This window comes from Vipera ursinii (assembly GCF_947247035.1).
Source record: "Vipera ursinii genome assembly, chromosome: 11".
Lineage (NCBI taxonomy): Eukaryota > Metazoa > Chordata > Lepidosauria > Squamata > Viperidae > Vipera > Vipera ursinii.
In genome coordinates, this window is record NC_139524.1 from 13,341,762 (window position 1) to 13,366,247 (window position 24,486).

The following is a 24,486-nucleotide window of genomic DNA, read 5'->3' on the forward strand; positions in this document are numbered from 1 at the left end:
TCATTGTTAGGAATTTTCTCCTTAATTCCAGGTTGCTTCTCTCCTTGATCAGTTTCCAACCACTGTTTCTCGTCCTTCCCTCTAGTGCACAACCTGGCCCCCTCTGCCTTGTGGCAGCCCCTCAGATAGTGGAACACTGCTATCATGTCTCCCCTATTTCTTCTTTTCTTTAGACTAGCCAAACCCAGGTTCCGCAGCCGTTCTTCGTATGTTTTAGCCTCCAGGCCTTTGATCATATTAATTGCTCTTCTCTGAACTTTTTCCAAAGTCTCAGCATCTTTTTTGTAGTATGGTGACCAAAATTGGTTGCAGAATTCCAGGTGTGGTCTCACTAGGGTTTTATAAAGCCGTACTGAAAATTGGATCCACTGGGTCTTGCATCAGATTTGCTTGAAAGGGAAACAATATGTCCTCAGGCTTCCATCCTTTCCAAGGTCGCTAAAATGAGGACCCAGATTGTTGGAGGCAAAATGCTGACTCTGCAAACTGCCCAGAGAGGGCTGTAAAGCACTGTGAAGCGGCATATGTCTAAGGGCTATTGCTATGATATCTTCTTTCTCTTTATGTTCTTTAGCAATGCTACCACAGTAGATATTTTACTAATACATAAATGGTGTTCCATGAAACTACCAATCTGACTTTGATATTATTACATATCTGCAAAATCTGGAGTCTATTAGTTCCTAATTCTCTCTATACTTACAGTTGGTAATTGATGCTACTATAATGCTTTTTCTTCCAGAGCTTTTAAAGAAGACTTTTTAAAAAGGGGGGGGGAGTGTCTCTTGGGATTCAAAATTTACAGGCCACGATGTTTTCAATAGGATTTGGATGTGACATTTTCTTCCGTGACATTTAAGAGAGATTTCGTGGCAGGTGCTGATCTATCTTTACTCCCTTGCTAATAGTAGGCATGGTATTCATGTGGGGGGTGGGGGGGGGAGAAACACCCCTTGTCTAATGTTACAGCACTAAGTTTTCAGTTACAGAAAGATGGCAAGATCTTAAAAATCAAGTCTTGATATGGAGGAAGCGAAATGCGTCACTATCCTTTCACCATAAGAAGAAGTTATGGATCCTTAACCGAAAAGGCAAGTATTCTTTTTTAAGAACATAATTCCTCACTTTAAAAAAAGATGCAAATTTTTCAAGCTCAGCGGCTTAAAAATGCTGCCTCGGCGTTTGCGTGGAGTTATTCCCAATGCACAATCTTTCTTTAAGATCTCATAGCCGACTGAGTAATTTCAATTCAGGGCAATTGGACAGTGTTTCCTTTATAATACACCACACACACACACACACACACAAAGGTATTTTCCCACATGCCTGCCGGAAATATTTTGAAATCTCTTCAGCGTTTAGTTTTATAGATTGAACTGAAAGAAACGCTTGACTTTAGACTATAGAAGGTTGTTTAATGTTTCTTTGTCTCATCGGAGCAACATTGAACGGACACAACGAAATAGAAGAGGGAAATTTTGCTCTCTATTTGGAATCGATCTGATCTGTACTGTTGGAGTAGGTCCCTTGCCTTTATTTACTATTATTGTCTTTTCCTTGAGGTCCTCTGAGCAGGGAGAGGACTCTCATGGAGCCAGGCCTCTGACTTTGTCACGCTAAAATAGTACACATATTTCAGTAATAAGGTTAGCCAAATGCTTTCCTTGCTGTCCTTGACAGCAGACCGAGTTCTGAGACTCCCCCTTAGACCTCGATGGCTTAAATCTGGTAACACAATTTCCTATCGTTCTGAAAGAGAAAAAAATAATAATATACAGGTAGTCGTTGACTTGTGACTATAATGGAGCCCAACATTTCTGCGGCTAGGCGAGGCAATTGTTTAAGCGAGCTCTGCCCCTTTTTACAACCTTTCTTGTCACAGTTGTTCAGTGAATCACGGCAGCTGTTGTGAGTTAGTAACACTGTCGTTAAGCGAGTCTGTCTTCCCACCCCATGACTTTGCTCGTCAGATGTTCACAAAAGGGGATCACATGATCCCGGGACACTGCGACCGTCATAAATATGAACCAGTTGCCAAGCATCTGAATTTTGATCATGTGACCCGGGGGAGGCTGCGACGGTTGTAAGTGTGAAAAATGGTCACAAGTCACTTTTTCCAGGGTTTCCCACTGTTTGTAACTTCAAACGGTCATTAAATGAACTATTGTAAATTGAGGACTACCTGCATTGGAAGCCCAAAATAATGTAATAATAATAATAATAATAATAATAATAATAATAATAATAATAATAATAATAATAATAATAATAAGAAGAAGAAGAAGAAGAAGAAGAAGAAGGAGGAGGAGGAGGAGGAGGAGGAGGAGGAGGAGGAGGAGGAGGAGGAGGAGGTGGTGGTGGAGGAGGAGGAGGAGAAGAAGAAGAAGAAGAAGAAGAAGAAGAAGAAGAAGAAGAAGAAGAAGAAGAAGAAGAAGAAGAAGAAGTTGTTGTTGGAAGGGACCTTGGAGGTCATCTAGTCCAACCCCCTGCTCAGGCAGGAAACCTTATACCATTTCAGGCAAATGTATTTTAAAAAGAAAAGAAATCCGCCAAAAAGGAAAGAAGCTAAACATACTAGGTCCATCGGCGTATATGATAGAATTTCTCCTACATAATACCATTGTTCCACTCCAGCAACCTCTGACTATCAGAAAATTAACTGGTGTTCTATATTTTTTTGATCCTTATTATCTGTATCCCAGGCATCCAGATCTTCCATGATGCATCCTGATACATCTCTGCTTTTGTCTTGACAAGAGAATGGAAGTGGGTTGACCATGTTACCTTCTTCCCAAAAGTTTACTCCAATTCCCAGTATTTCCAGTCTCACTGGATTTCCCTGGTGTCTCCTAATATGAATCAACCTGATCCTTCTTAGCTTTTTGAGATGTGAAATATATATTCCATTGTATGTTGTACTTTTATTGTTCTTACAGGGGTTTGATAGCAGAAAGGTGGCAGGCAGCCCGCAAGGCCTTTTCTTGGCCTGTTGACTTGGTGTCCAATATTCTTTCTCCACAATGGACTCTCCATTGAAAAAGAACGAGCTGGACAGTCCCAGAGTTTATCACTTGGAACTTTATGATTCCCTTGAAGATTTCTTTCCCGAGGAACCATTTAGAAGGCGAGATCTGTCTGTGTGTGAAAACAGGGCCACCCAAGATGTAGAGCAGCAACGCGCACGTCATGTGGAGCGTCAGGATCAACAACTCACAGACGATGGGAGAGAAGAGAATGACAAGGGTGACAATAATGTTCTTGAGGATAAGGATGAAAGCAGACAGTCCTTCCAAGGGAAAGAACTATATTGTATTACTTGCTGTGTTCCAGTGACAGACTTTAATGGCAAGTGTAATAAACATCAAGAGCACGAAGTCATGTCTCTTGCGGCGGTGGTGGTAATCGCAAAGGTGAGGACGCTGTAAGCCGATCCTGGTTGGGAAGCAGGAAACATTTGGCTAAGGCAATATTGCAAGATACCTAACCACGTTTTGTTTTGAAAGGATGAGCTTCAGAAAAACATTGGCCGGTTGGAAGATCAAATCGCTCACCTGGAGAGTTTTGCTAGTCACTTGGAGGAAATTTTTATTACTGTAGAGGTAAGATGCTCTCAGGAGCTAAGTTCATGGTTCTAAGTGAACTGGAAAGGAAGGTCCACCTTAGAGGTCCATCAGCCTCTTGCCATCTCATGCACGGATAAAGAAGAAGGTGTTATGGTTTGTTTCTTAGCAAGACAGAGATCTAAGACTTAACTGTTCAAAATCTGTCATTTGCCATCACAGGTCAAAATGTCACAAGGAGAAGCAGAGATGGTTAAATTGATGCCTTTGTCCAAAGAAGAGAATATACATACAGTAATTGCATTTGGAAATTGCTTCTGGATTTGTGCTTGCAATGGAGAAAAAAAAGAAACTTTGATTTTTGTTTTTGCTGATTAGATAGGCTTGTTGCTATAGAAATGGCTAATATAGAGTGTATAAAAGTAAAAAGTTGAGGTTGTAATGTTATCTTCAACTATGCTAAAGAGAGTTGGAAGTCGGTGCTTTTTTTTGTTCTTTTTCTCTTTTACTCCATATTTTCTCTTTTTCCCTCCTCCCCCCAAGTTTTCTATTACTTTTTAAAATCTCTCTTTCTCTTTTATACTTTGATAAACTAATAAACACGTAGTAAATAGGAAAAATATCGTAAGCTCCAGGAATCCCAAGTTGCTGTCCTGTTCTGTTAATACCTCTTTACACCTTTATTCCTACCTGGTAGCAGGAATCTGTACCCTTTTTAAATATTGTTATTAAATATTTTATTAAGATATAATTGGCTCCTTACTTGCCATGACAGCATCTTACTTCTGGTAGATTTGTGCGTATAATCAGAAACTGGAGCCAGACAAAATCAAATGGAAAACTATCCAAATGAAAAACTATTTTGGTGAAAGTAATATTTTCAATATATTATCCCAAATAGGGACTACTAAGGTAAAGGTAAAGGTTCCCCCGCACATGCGTGCTAGTTGTTTCCGACTCTAGGGGCCGGTGCTCATCTCCGTTTCAAAGCCGAAGAGCCAGCGCTTGTCCGAGGACGTCTCCGTGGTCATGTGGCCGGCATGACCAGACGCCAAAGGCGCACGGAACGCTGTTACCTTCCCACCGTAGTGGTCCCTATTTTTCTACTTGCATTTTTACGTGCTTTCGAACTGCTAGGTTGGCAGAAGCTGGGACGAGTAACAGGCGCTCACTCTGCTACGCGGCACTCGGGATTCGACCCGCCAAACTGCCAACCTTCTGATCGACAGGCTCAGCGTCCTAACCCACTGAGCCACCACATCCCTAATAGGGACTACTACAGGACTATAAAAAGGGACTTTAATGAGTACAGCCTAGAGACTTCTCTAATCTAGCCGGATATATTTGAGTGTCATTGCCATAGCTCCAATCGTCATTAAATCTCTGGATGACTGTTTGGTAATTCCTACCTTTAGATATCCTTTTAATAATCCTCTAATACAGTGCTTCTCAACCTTGGCCACTTTAAGATGGACATCAACACCCAGAATTCCTGGGTGGCTGGGGAATTCTGGGAGTTGAAGTCCTCACATCTTAAAATGGCCAAGGTTGAGAAACAGTGCTCTAATATTTCTCTGGCAATCCAGCATTTTCTAATTTCTAGAATTTAGCAGAGTTCCATGGATTCTTTGCAGGAATCCAGGAGGGTTAAATTGGTGTTATATAAATAAAAGTGTGTATGTGTATATATATATATATTTTTCTTCCAGGAAAATTTTACCAGGCAGCAGCAGAACATTGAGAAGCATTACGAGGACATAATACAGATCCTTGAGCAACGCTATGAAGAAAATATGCAGGCTTTGGGGGAGGAGAAGAAAGAAAAGCTGGAAGCTTTGTACAAACAATTGGTCGACTGTGGAGAAAACCTGGATACTTGCAAAGATCTCATGGAAACCATCGAAAACCTTGACCAGGGTGAAAAAAAAGTGGAAGCCATCAAGGTATAGGAGAGAAAGAACCCATGACAAACTGGGTCCTTCAGTCTCAAAACAAATTGCTTTTGGGTTTACTGAAAAGGAAGCACATAAGATAACATTGGTGGTGTTAGGAATACACTTGTTTGGGCAAAAAAGAAAGTTCAGTTACAAGAATGAACGTACAGTGGTACCTTGGCATCCAACAGCTTTGAAACTCATCAAATTGAGTACTCAACAAATTTTGATGTGAAAATTTTGTCCTGGTACTTATCGTTTGTTTGGTATTCAACACACAAGTTAGAACTTGTCTAGCTACATTATTCTTTGTGGAGGAAAAATTGTTTGGTACTCATCGCTTTTGGTACTCATCACCCCTCCCAGAACCAATGAATACCGAGGTACCACTGTAGATCCAAAGCGTATATAGTGTTGCATCTAAGCCTGGTCAAGTATGAGCTTATGTTGTACAGGTAGTTCTTGATTTACAACCACAGTTATGGTCAGAGTGACCCAGAGCACCTGACCTAAACCAGTGGGTCTCTGTAACAATCACAGTTCTGGATTCTCTACTAAAAGGGCTATTATTTTGTCTTTCTTAAATTTGGAAACTGATCAAAGAGAGAAGCAACCTGGAACTAAGGAGAAACTTCCTGACATTAAGGACAATCTACCAGTGAAACAGCTTGCCTCCAGAAATCATGGGCATTCCATCACTGGAGGTTTTTAAGAAGAGGCTAGATAGTCACTTGTCTGAGATGGTATTCTACTGCTTGAGCAGGGCGCTGGACTAGAAGATCTCTAAGGACCCTTCCAGCTCCTATTCTATTCTATTCTATTCTATTCTATTCTATTCTATTCTATTCTATTCTATTCTATTCTATTCTATTCTATTCTATTCTACTCTACTCTACTCTACTCTACTCTACTCTACTCTACTCTACTCTATTCAAATTATACCGTGCTGTTTGCAGTGGTCTTCTGAGATGGCATTTTATTTTACCTCCTCTGGGTTTGTATTGCTAGAGATATATTCTGCCATTTTATCAGATGACTCGTGGCATTTATGAAGACATTATTTCAATCTCTGCTTTGTGATTTCAATTCTCTAATGCAATTACTTGGTTAGACATATCAGGATATACTTTTGAGGAATCATGCCTAGGCTTTTGCCATGAAAATAATATAGCAATTTTAATCACGCATCTTGGAGAAAAAAGTCAGTGCATCATTATTACAAGTGTGTTTGTGTGTGTGTATGCATATGTCTCTGTGCATATGTAACATATTAGTGGGATCACCAATCTCTCTTTCTTCAACAGACTGCAGTTGCAACAATTCACAGGTAATACTGAAATATGAATTTTTAAGAGCTTTCCTTTCTGTAGTCATCCTACCACAGTGTTAAATTTGGCCTTAATGCTAGTTTACTCAGTAAACTACTCTTGAGAGCAATAGATATAATTTTACCTATATAAAATTATCGAAATACTTCTCTTAGTCTGATTTGGTACTAATTTGGCTTTCATTTCAGTGACAAGCAGCTGGCTTTCCATTTTCCTGTGATCTATATTGTTTTTAATTTCTGTTAATAATTACATAGCATTCTGAGATCTATTGATATGGGGTAGGGGGGTTACATAAATTAGCAAATAAATTCAAGTATGCTGGTGTCAGGCTTGCCATGAGGCTCAACAAGCAGAATGTTTCCCAGTTTTCAAACATTTACTACTGGGATTATTAACTCCATATCAGCCTTACATATGTTTTAAAATTACCATGGATGTCAGTATTGAAACTCGCTGAGCAAATGGGCATATCCCACACGGTGATCTTGATGGTGACGGACCCTGGTGCTGTGGAGATTTGCCTAACTTTTCCCTATAATCTTTTAAACAGAAACCAGAAACTTGCTTACTTGTAATTGTGGAAGACTAACCGTTCAGGATGAAGTGGTCAACAACAGATTAAAACAGTACAGCTTCTATGGGAAAAGGAAAGACAGAATTGACAGCCACTTGTCTGAAATGGTTTAGGGCAAGGGTAGGCAACCTTGGCTCTTTTATGACTCGTGGACTTCAACTCCCAGGGGGTTGGACTAGAAGACCTCCAGGGTCCTTTCCAGCAATATGCTAGGAAACACTGTCTTATTTGAACTTGCCTGTATCCTTGAACTACTTTTTTTTTAAAATTACATTACTTGGAAGTCTGAGGTTCTTAATGATCATATTTAATTTAATTTGGGCTTTTAATACTGTCTACTATGAATATTTCTTTTGTAAATGGATTCCATATAGAATAGAAGGGTGCGGCCCATGCGTTCCGTCTATAATATAGTAGAAATGTTTTGTAGCAGCATAAATCTTAACACGAGCCATCTCACGCTGATTTTTGTGGCATTTTCAGAGTGCACACCTTCTTGAAAAAGGATGTGAGTGTAGATCTCTCAACTCCAGAAGAGTTTGAAGACAGAGTCATTGATTTCTCAGACATTCAGGAACTGTTGAAGTCCGTTAGCTTTTCCCCAAGTAAGTCCATTAGGATACCACAGACAATCAGTAGGTTGAGTTGGAAGGAGGTGACTTTATTTCCTAGACGATATGCTTTCAATGCATAATTTAGACTACTCAAACCTCTCCAGTGAAAAAACAGATGCAAATATATATATCTTTATATATTTGGAGGACTTTCTTCTGCTTGAGAGACTCCTGGAGAATTTATAGTAGAGTTGCTCCAACTTCATACATCCAAGGCTTATATCATTCTCAGCATATCAGCAGATCTGGACAATCCATCAATTTGCAGAAAGTTAAAAAGAAGAAAGCCTCATAAATGAAACTTCCATGTCCTCAGCTGGCTTCAAAACTCTATCAGGGAAGGAAATGAAGAAGACATGTCCGGAATGTGCAACATGTTTCATCTAAAACATCTGTTCATGGTAGGCCTTGGATGATGTGCTGGAAGCCACACTCCAAAAAGTAGTCTGGGTTAATCAAGTAATTTTGGTCAAGCAAAAAGTAGACTTGGTCAAGAAAAATCAAGTAGGTCTGGTCAAGACAAGAAAAAAATAGTAATTTGAGTTAATAGACACTGAAGTTGGATGAAACATAATAAAATAGTAGAGTAGAGTAAAATAGAGTACGGTAGGGTAGGGTAGGGAATAGAGGAGGAGAGGAGAGGAGAGGAGAGGAGAGGAGAAGAGAAGAGAAGAGAAGAGAAGAGAAGAGAAGAGAAGAGAAGAGAAGAGAAGAGAAGAGAAGAGAAGAGAAGAGAAGAGAAGAGAAGAGAATGCTTTATTTGGCCAAGTCTGGTTACACACACATGGAATTTGTTTGTTTGTGACAAATGTAGCTAATACGATTTCTCGCTCAAAATGTGTGTCTCACAGAGGGTCATGGAAGTAATATGGACATTGGTAGAAATCCTCTCAGTTAAATCCCTTCCTGGTGCATAGCAGTTTTCACCAGTGAGCAAATGCGCAAGTCTAGTTTCCTGTCCTTTTCTGCAAATCTTAAAAGAGATTTCTCCCTTTCTGATTTCAGTCTCTACACCCCCTTGTGCACCAGTGATGAACGCTCAGGATCCCAATTCAGCTACTGGGACGTCTGTGAAAATTTGCTGGAGCTTTTTCTCAGACGATATTGTGGAAAGCTACCAACTCTATTACAAGCGAGTGAGCAATGACACATCAAGTACAGAGCAAGAAGGTAAAGAGACCAAAGCCAGATCAGGTAGAATGAAAAAAAAATGTCTCTGACTAAACTCTTAATGACGTCATTTGCCTTGAGGTAGATCTGCAAAGACAGAAATGGAGGTGGCATTTCCATGCTGGCAACCTGCTGATTTTATTGTGATTTTATCTGCTGCTTTTCTGATCAGCATCCTGATTGCTCTAGTAGTTAGTGGAGGTTTAATATATTTTACTTGTTATTTTGCCCCCAGGCCCTTAAATCTTTAGAATGTGAGCTCTGGAAATTAGCAAATTGTCTATCCAGGAGCTACACGCAATTTGTGGCTTGTTCGGTCCAAGCCTAGTTTAGAAAAAGAAAGACTGCAACATAATATGCTGTTATTCCAGAATGAAATAAGCTGTTACTTAAGAATCTGTGCCAATTTCAAAGAACCCCTTAATTTTTTGTACTTTCCCATTGCAGAGTTTGAGCTAAATGTGAAAGAAAGCTACTGCACAGTCGCTCAACTGGTGCCTAACACACAATATGAATTTTGGGTAAAAGCAGTAAACAGAGCTGGGGTCAGCTCAGCGAGCGAAAGAGCCGTGTATATGACAGGTAAATGGCTTTTCATGTTATGTTTTGATTTAGGAAAACAATAACTTTTTATTGACCTATGCAAAGTGGGGACCAGGCTACCCAAAGCTCATATTTTTTTCTAAACTGTGGGAGAGAGATTAAGATCACAATCCAATACTTGAAGGTTTATCCAGATGGTGCTGACTTTAGATAAAAAATATTTCGCAAAAAGTCATGCTATTTAATTTGTTAACTAATAGTTTATTTTTTTTTAAAAAAAAGTTTCACCTTAATTATATAATAAAAATGATCTATGTCCTCTACAGTTGTCTGTCTTTAGTTATGTCAAATGGTGGGGAAGAAGTTTAAATCAATATCTAGCTTTTAAACTGAATTTACTAAATTTTTAATTAAGTCATTTTAGGATGTGTTTTGAGTTGTTGGTTGCCTTGAATTCTCTTCCCAGCTGGAAAGGTAACCTAGAAATATTTTATTAGTGATCTGAGCCTTTGCTAGTAAGTAGACTAAATTTTCACTCAACAAAAAACAGCTTTCGTTTGTCAGTGCTTCAGAGGACTCCTGTATGGTGTGTGTTTTTAGCTCCTTTGCCACCTGTTATCAAAGAGAAGGTGATTCAGAGTTGTGAAAATGCTGCATTGGTGCAATGGGAATGTGGAAATATTAATCCAGTGGAATCCTACACTGTTGAATTATCTAAGATGGCTGGTGGAGATGGAGGAGACATTCTCACTGAGTAAGTTGCACAGGGTTTGATATGCACCTATTCTACCCTATCATGACTTCATGGTCATTTTCAGTGATACTCTGGATCTTTTTAGTAGAATCATACAGTACTTGGGCACAAGGCTATGAAGCAGCCCTATTGAAAGCTTTGGGACTGCAGGTCCTAGGGAGCTCAAAAGAAACATTCATCCCCGTCAATCCAAGAACTACTTTTCTGTGGTTATTTCCAAAATGTTGCACTTGCCCAATAGGGATCAGCATTACAATGTAAGATCTAGAGTGTTTAGAGCATGACCAGGAAGAATACACCAAATTATAGATGAAATAGGTTTTTTCAATGGTTTTTGTTACGAAATAATGACTGCTCCAGGCCATTTCCTTCCTTCCTTCCTTCCTTCCTTCCTTCCTTCCTTCCTTCCTTCCTTCCTTCCTCCTTCCCTCCCTCCCTCCCTCCTTCCTCTTTTTCCTTCCTTCCTTCCTTCCTTCCTTCCTTCCCTCCCTCCCTCCTTTTTTTCCTTCCTTCCTTCCTTCCTTCCTTCCTTCCTTCCTTCCTTCCTTCCTTCCTTCCTTCCTTCCTTCCTTCCTTCCTTCCTTCCTTCCTTCTTTCTCATTGTGGTGCAGTTCTTAGAATGCAGTATTGCAGGCTAATTCTGCCAACCGCCAGGAGTTCAATCCTGACCGGCTCAAGGTTGACTCATCCTTCCATCCTTCTGAGGTTGGTAAAATGAGGACCCAGATTGTTGGGGACAATAGGCTGACTCTGTAAACTGCTTTCTTTCTTTCTTTCTTTCTTTCTTTCTTTCTTTCTTTCTTTCTTTCTTTCTTTCTTTCTTTCTTTCTTCCTTTCTTTCACTTTTCTGTCTGCAAACACACATAGAATATTCATTCATATCTACTGTTAGTAAGAGAAATCAATGATTTCCTATTTGCCAATCTCTCAAAGGAAGCAGAGATTGGGGAGGGGGTGGGGTTCCTAACTCCCTCCCACCATTTCCTTGGTACTTTTGTTTTTCTCTGGTCAGTTTCATAATCCTTTGGGCAATTTCACAGACAGAAGATTGCTGTGATGTTTCTGCTATGCATGAGGATGGTCAACTTAGCCAGGGAGGCAAACGACCGATAGAGATTTTCAAAGGCATCCGTAGTGGGCTGTGCACTGGAGTAGATTTTCCCAGGTGGAAAAAAGCTATGATCAGTTAGCAAGCTTATGACTGAGCCAGTAATCATACTGATACCTTGTAAAGCTTGTTTAGCTCTTTCTTTCATGTTAATCTCCGATCTCCAATATGGTACAAAATAGAATTGGGAGGTAGCTTTCTCTGTTACTTCTCAACCCTTTCCGAGGTTCCCAGGATCACAAATAATTTGTTCCTCCTTTCAAAAGCGACTGTACGTAACCATGTTTTCCACTCCCCCACCCCCAGATCCGTTGTTGGAATTCCAAACTGTGAGGCACTGATTCAGCTGGAGCCAAGACAAAATTACCTTCTCTTTGTGAAGGCCATCAATATAGGAGGATCTAGTGAAAGGAGTCAGCCAACTTCTATCCTTAGCACAGGTAGGTAGTAAGAATGGACTCTTGGCAGGTACCCTTTGCAAATGGTAGCATCCTATTTTGCATTGCTTCCAGCAGTGCTTTTTAAAAATGATTTTACTTCGTTTCCAAAAATAAGCAGAAGGTGAGGGGGGGAAATCGAGAGATGCTGTGTGGAAAGAGCAGTTTGCCTGGCTTGTGAGGGTATCTCAGCACCCTTTGAAGGGAATCAAATGCTGTTCAAATAGGGGGGGAAAACAACAAAGTGGGGAACAGTTTGACATATACCTCCATTTCCTGCCCACCCACTTCCAAAAACACGTTATTCATTTTGGAATAAAACCACCCCCCTCTTTAGTAGTCTGAAAAATGGATGGTGACAGCTGGAATGATGATATTCTTCCTCCAACTCTTCATTGCATTAAGTTGGCTCAAGTTATAGTCAATATTGATAATTTACATAGCATCTCCTATGTGTCTGGAAGTATCCCGAAATGCCTCAGAGGAAGCAGAAAAAAGTAGAAGCCAATGAGGACATTAGGCTTATGCAGGTAATATTCAACTTACAACATGGTTCGAAGTTACAATGTCACTGGAGACTTATGACCATTTTTCACACTTACGACCATTGCAACATCCCCATCGTCAGGTGATCGAAATTCACACGCTTGGCAACTGGCTCATATTTATGACGGTTGCAGTGTCCCCGAGGTCACGTGATCCCCTTTTGTAATCTTCTGACATGCAAAGTCAATGGAGAAGCCAGATTCGCTTAACAACCGCGTTACTAGCTTAACAGCTGCAATGATTTGCTTAACGACTGTGGTAAGCTAGTTTGTAAAATGAGGCAAAACTCACTTAACCACTGACTCACTTAGCAAAAAACGTTTTGGGCTCAATTGTGGTCATAGGTCAAGGACTACATGTATATGCTTTGACTAAGAGGTAGTCTAATCTAGGGCTTCCCAACCCCCGATCCGTGGACCGGTACCGAGCCATGACAGGCCAACAACTGGTCTGCACAAACAAGCAGAGCCCCATCCGTGGGATGCAGGCAGCACACAAAGCCACGCACTCTCCAGTCCGTGGAAAAACCTCTCTCCACGGAACTGGTGCGTGGTGCCCAAAAGGTTGGGGACCTCTGGTCTAATACAAGAGAATATCTATAACTCAGGGTCCTTGGTGCTTTCTGAGCTTGGTGGTCTTCTTGCAGACACTCCATTACCCAACTAGGAAGCATCAACAGTGCATTAATACTGGGGCATTGTTTACTTCTTGATTGTTGGTCTAGTGTTGATCTTGGGGTTAATTTCTGCTATTCTGGGTGTTCTAGCACTGGTGATGTTACACAGTTGGGTAATGAAATATCTGCAAAAGAAAACCAACAAACTCAGAGAGTACCGAGAAATTTGCAGGTAGTCCAATCTGTTTCAAGGCAATACCTTGACTAGTCACAATAAGCTTTGCTGGAAAAGTTAGTTTGGAGGAGGGCGGTGGGACTCTGCAAAAGTTCCAAGGGGAACTTCTGAGCACAAGGAGTAGTAAGCGAGTCCAAGCACTAAATAATTAGAACACAATTTCATTTCTCCGACAGGAACTGTATTTACCCTCAATGAAAGGACAGCTCATCCCTCGTTGTCCATCCTGGAAGATGGGCTGACACTGGTCTGCCACAAAACCAAGAGTGCCCCAAGTGACACACCCTTTGGTGAAGACAGTTTTACAAGGTTTGGGATCTTTATGCCTAGTCTGTGTTCTTTAATCCCATTTTATTGCTTCACTCTCCTTTCTTTTGAAAGGACCCAGGACCTCTGAAAATGCACTTTGGACAGTGCAAAACTGCTTGCAACTGCTGAAAGCAAAAGGTGACCAACGGTCATAGGGGCTGGATTTTGTTTCTTTGCTTCTGTTGTTCTGATTCTGACTTGAGATATTGCATCTGTAGTTTAAAGGCAGCATAAATCTATTCTAAATAAAACAAGTAGTAACTATCATGGATAATAACATCAATGCTGCTACTCCTAATTGATCATATAAGATCATCTCTCCAAATACCTTCTGGCTCATGGCCAAGATCAGCTGAGAAGGCTGTCTTATTACCCAGGTCAACTCCTGTCAGGTACAAAAGTTCAGGACCACATGTGAAGTTCTAATTAAACTGATGCATTTACTAATCAGGCACAAGAATCTACTAAAAATGGTTAGGACAGTCTTGATGCTAGATAAGGGCCAATGGAATTCAAGAGGGATTGGACTTATTCCTCTTGTGGCTACATAGAGACTCTATGCTGATTCCTCTTTTGACTCCACCTCCAGGAGACTCCTTCTCCTACAATTCCAGGTTCACCTTATTTTGGAGTTGAAGAGCAGGATTTCTTCACGGCAGCTCCCAAGTTAGGATCTTAGGATCTCTCTCAAAAGGAAGAGAGTTGACTGCTTGATTGGGGGGGGGGGGGAATCCTACTCCAAGCATATAGCCACATTCAATATCTCAAGCTGCACCTGTCCAGCTCCTGTGATATTCCGGGTTTCCTTATTTAATTGTCACTCTGCCATTTCTTCCCTGGAAATCTCAAAAATCCAATCATTTTATCCACAACTTAACTAATGCCCAAATTGGGGGATAACAAGATAATCCAGAAGATGACTCAATTCCATCAATAAAGGGGAAGTCTTGAAAATTGACCCATGTTCCCACCCACCACCACCCCTCTCTTTTTTTTGATAGATCCATTGCTGTAATGGCATACCCGATCCCATTCCGAGGAAAACATTACTGGGAGGTCGACGTTGATGAGAACACTGAATATTGCATTGGGGTGGCTTTTGAAAATGTACCAAGAGATGATTACTTGGGTGCAAGCCATTCCTCCTGGTGCATGAAGCACACCATTGCGTCCTCCAGGTACAGCTTAATCTTAACCCTGGTGATGCCATTGCAACCAGCTTGCAAGATTTTATACTGCAGCTTCCCCTTACTTTCTGTGGATTTCCTAAACAGCTGAGGGCCCCATCCATGACTACAAATCTCATAAACTCAAACAATGCTGGGAGTTTTGCTGCAGAGCCCCACTTCCCCACCCATCTTCAGAGATGCTTCCTAAGAAAAGAAATCAGGGGCTATTATTATTTGCCTTCTGCCTGACGAATTAGGCATAACTTGACCTGCTTCCATATGATAGGTAGGATCATCCCTTATCTCAGGACAAAAGATTAGGGCATTCAACAATAGAAGTATAGTACAGTCGCCTTGTGATCCAGTTCTTCTGAATTACTTTAAGCTCAGGGGCCAAAGAGGCTCAGATATGTATATACAGATGCAGTTTCTCCTAAAGAGAACAAGTTGGTGAACATCTCAAGGTTTGGAGTACAGGTCTATAGTAGTAGGTCCTTCCCTGGGAAGCCTTGTGTCAAGACTGATTTGCACTTCCACCTACAGTATATTCCGCTTTGCTTGCAGCTTGAGAAAGAAAAGGGAGCAAGCATGGGGAGGGGGATTGAATCTGAACATCGTTGGTTCCCGGGAGACAGTGCTCCAGCCCAAGGACACATCGAGCGGACATCCTAGTGTGGCTCGCTGTTTCCCATAACAAAATGAACAGAAGTGATTGGTGGACGTAATGGACTGGGAGTGGCTCACAGAGAAAGGTGGAAATTAACTATGCTAGCTTTTGCGCGGAAAACCCAGAGCTGGTTTTGCTTCATCTGTGCCAACATAGTTTATTCAGTAAAGTTTATACTCTTGGTAAAATAATGTCCCAGGAGTTTCTTTTTCTGAATCTGCCAACTGGACATTTGATACCTTGTGGGCTATTAGAGTTGCCAAGGTTGGATACCCATGATTTAAAGCTTCTGGTGTGAAAATCTCTTTTTCCTTATGCAGCCACGTCTTTGAATTTCTCAATGATGGGATAACGCCCAACATCAAGATCACAGTTCCTCCTGAGAAGATTGGCCTTTTACTGGACTACGACGAAGGGACTCTCTCATTTTTTAATGCTGAGATCATGCAACATCTGTACACCTTCCACAACAACTTTCAAGATTTCGTGTGTCCCTGTTTTGCGGTGAAAGGCATTGGTGTGCTCAGGATTCGAAATGGTATCACAGTACCTCCACAAGTTGCTTTGTGATTCAGGATAGCAAGATGCAGCACACTTAATAAGCAATGTGGCACACTTCCAGCCTCCCCCTCCCAACCTTTTCTCTTTCTTCCCCCCCCCCAAACTTACTGTATTATTTATTTATTAATTTGATTAGTGTGGGAAACAGGACCGTATTGTTCATAAAGTAAATGCCGCTGAATACTTTAAAATGTGTCTCTTGCTGTTTATACACAAAAAAGCCCACTTAATCTGACCAGCTGGAATCCTAACAGCTTCATTTACACAAATGTTAATTAACCTGATGAGTTGTGAGAGTTGTTTGTTTTTTTCATTTCCTAGTTTGACTCGCTTTGCAAACCCAGCCTGTTAGGCTAAATAATGACTTTGGGTACTGCACATTCTAAGAAAATATTTTCATCTAGTATGCAATGTAAACATTTTGGATCAACATGTGACATATTTTTTCTTTATACTGTAAATCAATGGTCCCCAACCTTTGCGGCTTGGTGGCCTGGCGGGAAGTGGGGGGGAGAGAAGGGAACTGGATCGCATGAGCGGCGGGCTGGTGCATACACACACAAACACACAAGTGTACAAGTTGAGCTGTGCACACTGTGCACATCAGCTTACCACTTGTGCAGCCCAGTTCTGAATAGGCCAGTGGTCTTCAAGCCATTCAGCCATTTCTGACTCTTGGCGATCCTATGGGCTAGGTCTTTCCACATCTTCCGATCTTGTACTTTGATTTATTCTATGCTCTAGCTGGTGTCAACTTTGATGGTGACCAGCCATCATGTTCTTTGGCAGCCTGGTTTCCTTTTACCGCTAACTCTTCCGAACATAATTGCTTTCTCCATTGGATTCCCTTGCATGGCGTGGCCAAAGTAAGCGAGACCCAGTTTTGTGATTTTTGCCTTCCAGTGACGTGCAATGTAATTCAAACCATATCCATTTCCCCTCTCTGCTCCTTCTTTGTTTAGCTCTTCAGCCATTGATTAAGTATAGAGTTTTTCACAGCTTCCTGTTGTTAATATATATTGTAGGTTTTAGTTGAGGGAAAACATGGATTAACCTGTGTCTGTAATAGTACGTCAGATGCCACTGTGAGTTTTCAAATCCACCCCTGTCACAAAAGTGCTTATCAAATACTGTTCTCATACCAACCCCTTAAACAAAAAGAAACCCCTTCAAGCATGGGTCATTTAATCATAAATAGGTCTCTTCCTTGCTTGCTACAATGCTTATATTTATCCAAGGACTTGCGCTAACCTATAAAGTGATTTATCTGGTGTGTGCTTAGCATGGGAATAGAGTAGCTGACAAGGAATTGCATTTTTCAGCTAGCTGGAGAAAAATGAAATCCAGCCTCTGTTTCCAATTTAAAGGGCTGAAGCCAAAGATCAGTGTTTCAAGTTGGAAAGACAATGTGGCATCTTGTTGTAATCACACAATCCAAGAAGAATAAAGCTGGCGGGCCTCAAATAATCACAAATGTGTTTTTCCAGTGCTGTGTCTCCTGACTAAGCTGCTTAGGGACTAAGATGGAATGAGATAAAAGTATGTGTGTATACTATATGTGTTCAGATGAGTTTCATTGTGCGATTCCAGAGAGAATTGTGGCAGTAGAAGAGGGAAAATGGCTTTTCATCCATGCTTTCTTACTATATATGAAAATGATGGGTGACAGAGAGAGACAGAGAGAGAATAACTGTGAGTCAGAGAGAGAGAGAGAGAGAGAGAGAGAGATAAAATTATATCTTATGCTGCTAAATTCTGAAATGAAAAAAAAATTATAATCACAGAACTAGATTGGGATGGGATTGGATTCATAGGGGCAATTTTAGTCCTGACTGGTGAGTCACCGAATGCCTGAAAGAGAGAATAAACAATTGTCTTTCATTTGTAATGTTTACAAAATCCACCTCCATGCCTGGCACTGAGTCGCTTCCAACCCTTATGGGAGGAAAGGCAGATGTCAAAAATGAGAATCTGATCAGATCAGCTGGATCTTAAAGGGAACTGTATACAAAATGCCTTGAAGTATTTCCCCCCCCCTCTTATTTAAATTATTTTCTGAAGAGGCAATATCATTAAGAAATAATGGCCTTCTTAGTGTCGATGGAGTTTCCCCACAATTGTATGGCATGCGCAATATATTACCATAATTGAGTCTAATATTAAAAAAGGAAAAATTGCCTTAAAAAAGAAATCAAATGGGCAAAATAGCATAAACAATCTAGATTTTCCACAAAAAAAAATTATGACTGGGATTTAGTAGCCGAATATTTTCACAGTTTTTTTGGTGTCTAACCTTTAGTTGTCCAAAAAGAAAGTGCATTAACACCAAAGCACGGAGAATAATATAAGTGGCAAAGTATTATGCACTTAAATGAATGTGTCTTTGTATACCCATGTTTATTAGTGATAGTGAGCCAAAGATCTTACTTGGAGCCCGGCGATGGGGTGAACCCATTTTTGCCATCTTGATCTTGCTCTCTTTTGTGGTTCAAGGTTGACTTAGCCTTCCATTCTTCCGAGGTTAGTAAAATAAGGAGCCAGATTGTTGGGACAATATGTTGACTCTGTAAGCTGCTTAGAGGGCTGTAAAGCACTAAGAAGCGGTATATAAGTCTAAGTGCTAAATGCTTTTGTTATTGCAGGCTAATTCTGGAGTTCGATGCTGACTGGCTCATGGTTGACTTAGCCTTCCATCTTTCTGAGGTCGATGAAGGACCCAGATTGTTTGGGGGGGGGGTCAATATGCTGACTCTGTAAACTGCTTAGAGAGCGCTGTGAAGCGGTATATAAATCTGTGCTATGGCTAGAGCTATTTTTGTATTAATGCTGATTTCTGCATTGTGCAAAGCAGAACAGTAGATGGCAGGAGAGACTTGAAGTTCAGACGTTGAACTTCCATGCGGAAGGCGTTGAGTTCTAGGCCCCTGGTTTGGTGTCAAGATTCTTTGGATAAATAAATACATAGAAAGAAGTTGACTCATGCATAGGTCTCCTGAAATCACCCTCCTAAACAAAAATATAGGAGAGGGTCTGTCTGGAAACCACGCCAAACTCAGCTTACCAAAAACATTTTGGAAGGTGCTAGATCTCCAAGATTTGCTAGTAATCAACCCAACAGGGCAAATGATTTTTTTCTTCCAGCACAAAGAGAAAAATTTCATCCTGGTAAAACTTTTAAGAATGTTCCATTCTTTCTCCAACTTCAGTGCTGGAAACCTTGGGTTAAATTGCTCCTCAGCAACAACTGTACAACCTCTGGCTGAAGATTTCCAGCGTGGGAGAGTGAATCCATTTGTTGTGCCTCCAGGCCATATGTTCTGTTGCTGACTTTCCTTTATCGTCTCCTTTCCTCGAATATTAAGGTAAAATCTCCCCTTTTGTAATGCAAGCTTGTTGAATTGAACCTTATCATTAGGTTTTTCTCTGCAGGAATTAAAACAAAATTAAAGGAGAGTTCAGATTTCTCCTCAAATGATAGTAATGGAGCCTGGAATTTCCAGTTGTAAGTTGAGGCATCCACAGGGCCAACCTGATTTTACATCTTTTTAGTGCTGATTGTATATTGTTTATGCCCTGGTTATTAAGAGAATCCATGCATTCGTATGGGTGTTTTTTGCCAGAAACCAGAAAAGGACATCATAAATTGCAGTCACATGATCACAGAATTTTCTGTTGCAACTATTCTAGAATCTAGTCTAATCTACTCTACTCTAGTCTATTATTATACTACTCTCCTCTACTTCCATTCCATTACTATTATTCATTACAATTCCACCGTTTCTTGTCATCTTTCATAGAGTTCAGATGCTCAGATACCCAGAGTTCAAACACTAATAGACACATGCAGCCCTTATATGGAATCTCTTTTGTCCTTGCGGATTTTGTTTCCTAAATATTTTTTCTACTTCTGCAAATCCTTTCAAGCACAATAGTTTCCCAGGACCCTTTTTAAATTGCCTAGTAATATCTTAACTCTGCACTTCAGTTTGCCCTTCAGATGTCCTAACTATAACACCTGTCACCTCCCTATGTAAAGATGTCCAAAAGCACCAGGTTGGAGAAGGCAGATAGATGCAGTCTGGGACCAGGGGCTAATTCTTGTTGAATGTCATGAATTACATACTTACAGAACCTTCATTGTTCACGAAGGACCGAAGGTCAAAGAAGAGACTCCTGAACTTTTGCACCCCCTGATCCAGCTGGAGTTCATACTTTATTCTTGGAAATGTCCCTTATTGACCTAGAGAAAAAGGCAGCTGTTCGATTCCCATATATGTAATCAACTGGCCTAAGAGACAATGTGTGAGCCAATTCTGCTGAGCCTCAATCAAATTTCTGAGATTCTTGTGTGGGAAAGGGCTTCTGTCAATGGCCAGATTTAAGGCATTCTTGGTTGATTGTGACTTAACAAAAGCCATGTTCTGGACTGAAACCTCTTAAATTCCTTGTGTGTCTAACCACACTTGACCAAATAAAATATTATCCTACTCTACTCTACTCTACTCTACTCTACTCTACTCTACTCTACTCTACTCTACTCTACTCTACTCTACTCCTTTCCTTTCCTTTCCTTTCCTTTCCTTTCCTTTCCTTTCCTTTCCTTTCCTTTCCTGCCCTGCCCTGCCCTGCCCTGCCCTGCCCTGCCTTGCCCTACCCCACCCCACCATACTCTTCTGTTTTGTTCCCATTCCATTCCATTCTAGCACAGCTATCAAATGTTCAGATCTGAAACTTACAGCCTGCTCCCTTGGTTTTCATTCAGTTCCTTATCACTCATCCCAGGTTAGATGCCTCCTTTGGATGAAACAAAAATCAAACCGGTCTTCCCATCACTGATGTTTTTCAGACACATTGGTCTTAAACTCCTGGATACAAACATTTGGTTTCTAGCAATGTCACAGTCCAACTTCCAAATGCACCAGATTTCTTTGGTACTTACAGTTCTTTCCCCAACCAAAACTAAATTTCAGCTGTAAGGCAGATTAGAAGAAGGGAAGGTGAAAACTAGAATCTCTCTTCACATTGGGCCCCCAACTTCAATGGAACCATTTCCCCCTTATTGCTCTTAAATCTTATAGTAGCTACTTCAGGTCAAGGAGAACCAGGTGTCATCCAGAGTCACGCAAGAGTCTGGAGAAGGTCTTCCAGTTGGGGAATCCACAAATCAACCAGTTCTGTGCTCCAGGCTCCATACCGTTCGTCTTGAAAGAAATGCATCAGTTCAGCCACCCAAGTCGCCCAATCGGGTGATGTTCCAGCTGCATATATGAAGGGGGGTTGAATGCCAACGTTCGTTAGTGGTTAATGTATAATGTTGGACTTTTCAGCTATAAGCAGCGCTACATAGTATCGTGAATAAATTCCACACTGTAAATATTTACAGAGTCAATACTGCATGTGTCAGAGATGTTTAATTACCTTGGGCTTGCGGTCTGTTGTGGTTCAAAGTAAATTTAGTACTAACAGTTCAGCTTGGCTTCTATTTCTCTCAGCCCCCATCCTCTCTTGCATCCACCCAAGCTGATGAATCAGTTGGACTTATTTAATATTTGTTTGGACTTGCTCTACACGGCGGCCCTTTTTTTTTCCTTCCCTCCCTCACGTCTTGCTAAATGACGTTCCGCTAATGAAGAATCAAAGCGTTTTTAATTCATCTGGCACTCATAACAATCACCTCACTCTATTTGGTTGTGTGTTCGTACCCAGTGTTACCCAGGTCACATGCTACGATGGTACAAAATGCTAAATCCTGATTAGTTTTAACCTTTGGTTAGTTTGTGCGGGGTTTTGTGGGATTCAGCGGCTGAGCTAAGTCAGTTAGTTGATGATGCTACTGTGTCAAGGCAGAATATCAAATCAATTTGGCAATCAAGTCTGTTGTGCAAACTCAGTTGACTAGGTGTGCATGATTAGACATGCAGTTTTTAAAGTTGTAATAGTTTGGGGTCTCTACTCAATACAAACAAGCATGCAGAATGCTTTGAAAAAATCTGTGTACAAAATACTGAGCTTGTCAACCCTCCCCAACTCTCAATCATAATGAATATAAAAGGACGACTAGCATCAACCATTATAAAGAAAGCCAGTTTGGTCAGGTGATCAAGGTGCTGGCCTAGAAACCAGGAGTCAGTGAGTTCTAGTCCCACCATAGGCATGAAAGCCAACTGGGTGACTTTGAGCCAATCATAGAAGAGGGTGAGTTCTAGTCCCACCTTAGGCATGAAAGCCAACTGGGTGACTGAGCCAATCATAGAAGACAGTGAGTTCTAGTCCCAGCTTAGGCATGAAAGCCAACTGGGTGACTTTGAGCCAATCATAGAAGAGGGTGAGTTCTAGTCCCGCCTTAGGCATGAAAGCCAACTGGGTGACTGAGCCAATCATAGAAGACGGTGAGTTCTAGTCCTGCCTTAGGCATGAAAACCAAGTGGGTGACTTTAAGCCAGTCCCTCTTTCTCAGTCCAGTCCACCTCACAGGACTGTTGTTGTGCAGAAAACAGCAGGAGACAATATTTTGTACACTGTCTTGAATCATACAAATAAAATATGGTTAATTATTGTCCTGTTTTCTTGACTATAATAAAGAGAAGCAAAAGAAGTATTTGGCGACACACAATGGGGCATTTCAGAATTTGGTATCAGAAGTATTTGTAAAATTCCTCATACAATTGGTACTGTTTTAGTGGTTTTTGAAGGAAAGTCACATCCAGAATTAAATACAAGTAGAAGGGTAGAAGCAAGAAAAATCCTTGATGATTTTGTTTGCCTTGCTTTGTTCAACACCATTGGCTATTACTGCTTTGTGGGATGGGAATGAACCCGGTTTAAGGGCACAAGACTCCATTTGTATGTAGGACATCCCAGATTCACGTCACACACAGCCAAGTGATCAGCAGTGCTCCCACAGCATTATCAGATGACACCCATGGGAGCCCAAAAATTAATTTCAAACAAAGAGGTGAGTTTGTGAGATGTGGTCATTTAATGAGATTTTGGTGGCATTTAATATTCTTGAGGCACCTGATAATTCTAAAGGCTGCTGAGCCCTGATTTTCAGGACATAAAAAGCCATCATCTCTGTTTACAAACCATAATGAACTCAAGTTCCAAAACACAATATGCCTTCAACAAAGATTTATAAATCAGGGGCTGGGTGTGCATCCCAGATGGTGCAATGAGTGAATTCCACAAATCTAAGACAGTTCTGTGCAGAAGAGTCTTACAGCTGCATTTCTGCTTTGCAGACGTTGAAAAGGCAGAAACGAATAATCCCAAACAACTCCAATTAGTTATTTCAATGAAGGGCGGGAAATCACATTAGTCAGAATGGGCTGGCCCTGCAACTTTGAGGAATAAATGGCACACATACAGTATACTTTCGAAGATCCATACTGTAAGTTTCCTGTATTTATTTCCTGCAGAGCTTTAATGTCCTTTCCTGTTGCCCATGTGATTCAGCTGTCCAGGAATGCTTCCAGAGAAATCAAATATTGATCAGGCAATGCTGAAATATTAACCATCATTTCGTTATTCATCATTTATGTTATTACTCCTTTCCTTTCTGTGTAATTCTTAGAGACAGGAAAGAATAAAAAAATAGACTCATCAACAAGAGATTTCTTTAAAAAATGCTGTCACTTCACTAAACTTCTAAGCTGCAGAAAGGTTTTAATTAAGGCAACCTGTCAGCCCATTAGATTAATTTGCTTAGGGAAATGATGCCACATTGCTCAGAAAACAACTCCGCAAAAAACTTTATAGTCATGCTGCTATCTCCAAGGACAGAAGAAAATAATGAGGAAGTCATGTAATTGCTGGAATCCTGATGCCAGTAAAAGGTTTGATGCCAATTTTTTTTTTACCAGCCAAGGATCAGTTCACCAACAGGCTCAAAAGTTGTCCTATTGGCTCAATAGGAAAGAGTTCCCTGCCTTATTACTGCTTTGCGAATATTTGTGTTTGCACTGAACAACTCAAGAAGATTGAAGACCACTTTCAAGAAATAGGTGCCCCGTTTTTTCCAGGCTAAAAAAAAAGAGATCAAATAGCCCTGCAGTATCCTTTACCTCTACTTCCCAGTATAACTCAGCCTTGGGAAAGGAGAAGAAATGGAGGTAACAGCGATTGCCTTATCTCCCATCTTGACTATGATCAAGGAGCGATGGTTCCATCAAGATTTATTGCAGGATTGCTTTGCCAATGATAGCAGCTTGATTCTGGAGGAGCGAAGGCCAGGTATTTGCACTGAAGTCACTACTCAGACCGGGGATAAGCGTCTGGGGCCCACTGATAATTGGACTGGAAGAACCATGCCTTCTAAGAGTAGAGGTCTTAATTTTTGCCACGGTTACGGCTCTGGAT

The 24,486-nt window shown here is 40.9% G+C and overlaps 1 protein-coding gene across 1 annotated transcript; it reads left to right on the plus strand.

Annotated features, from left to right (window-relative positions):
* Window positions 1-2,944: 2,944 nt before the first annotated feature.
* Window positions 2,945-16,299, plus strand: FSD2 (fibronectin type III and SPRY domain containing 2). Its single transcript, XM_083371021.1, has 12 exons — window positions 2,945-3,410; window positions 3,504-3,599; window positions 5,270-5,503; window positions 6,799-6,821; window positions 7,883-8,004; window positions 9,019-9,183; window positions 9,631-9,765; window positions 10,327-10,480; window positions 11,895-12,028; window positions 13,599-13,731; window positions 14,733-14,909; window positions 15,888-16,299. Exons 1-12 carry the CDS (start codon window positions 3,021-3,023, stop codon window positions 16,135-16,137), a joined length of 2,013 nt encoding a protein of 670 aa, XP_083227147.1. The 5' UTR covers window positions 2,945-3,020; the 3' UTR covers window positions 16,138-16,299.
* Window positions 16,300-24,486: the final 8,187 nt, after the last annotated feature.

Excerpts from the sequence above, each read along its gene's own strand:
- FSD2 (XM_083371021.1), top strand. The coding sequence starts at position 3,021 with ATGGACTCTCCATTGAAAAAGAACGAGCTGGACAGTCCCAGAGTTTAT. Across the intron at positions 3,411-3,503 it reads CGGTGGTGGTAATCGCAAAG|GATGAGCTTCAGAAAAACAT; the intron begins GTGAGGACGCTG and ends TTGTTTTGAAAG. Across the intron at positions 12,029-13,598 it reads AACTTCTATCCTTAGCACAG|GAACTGTATTTACCCTCAAT; the intron begins GTAGGTAGTAAG and ends TTTCTCCGACAG.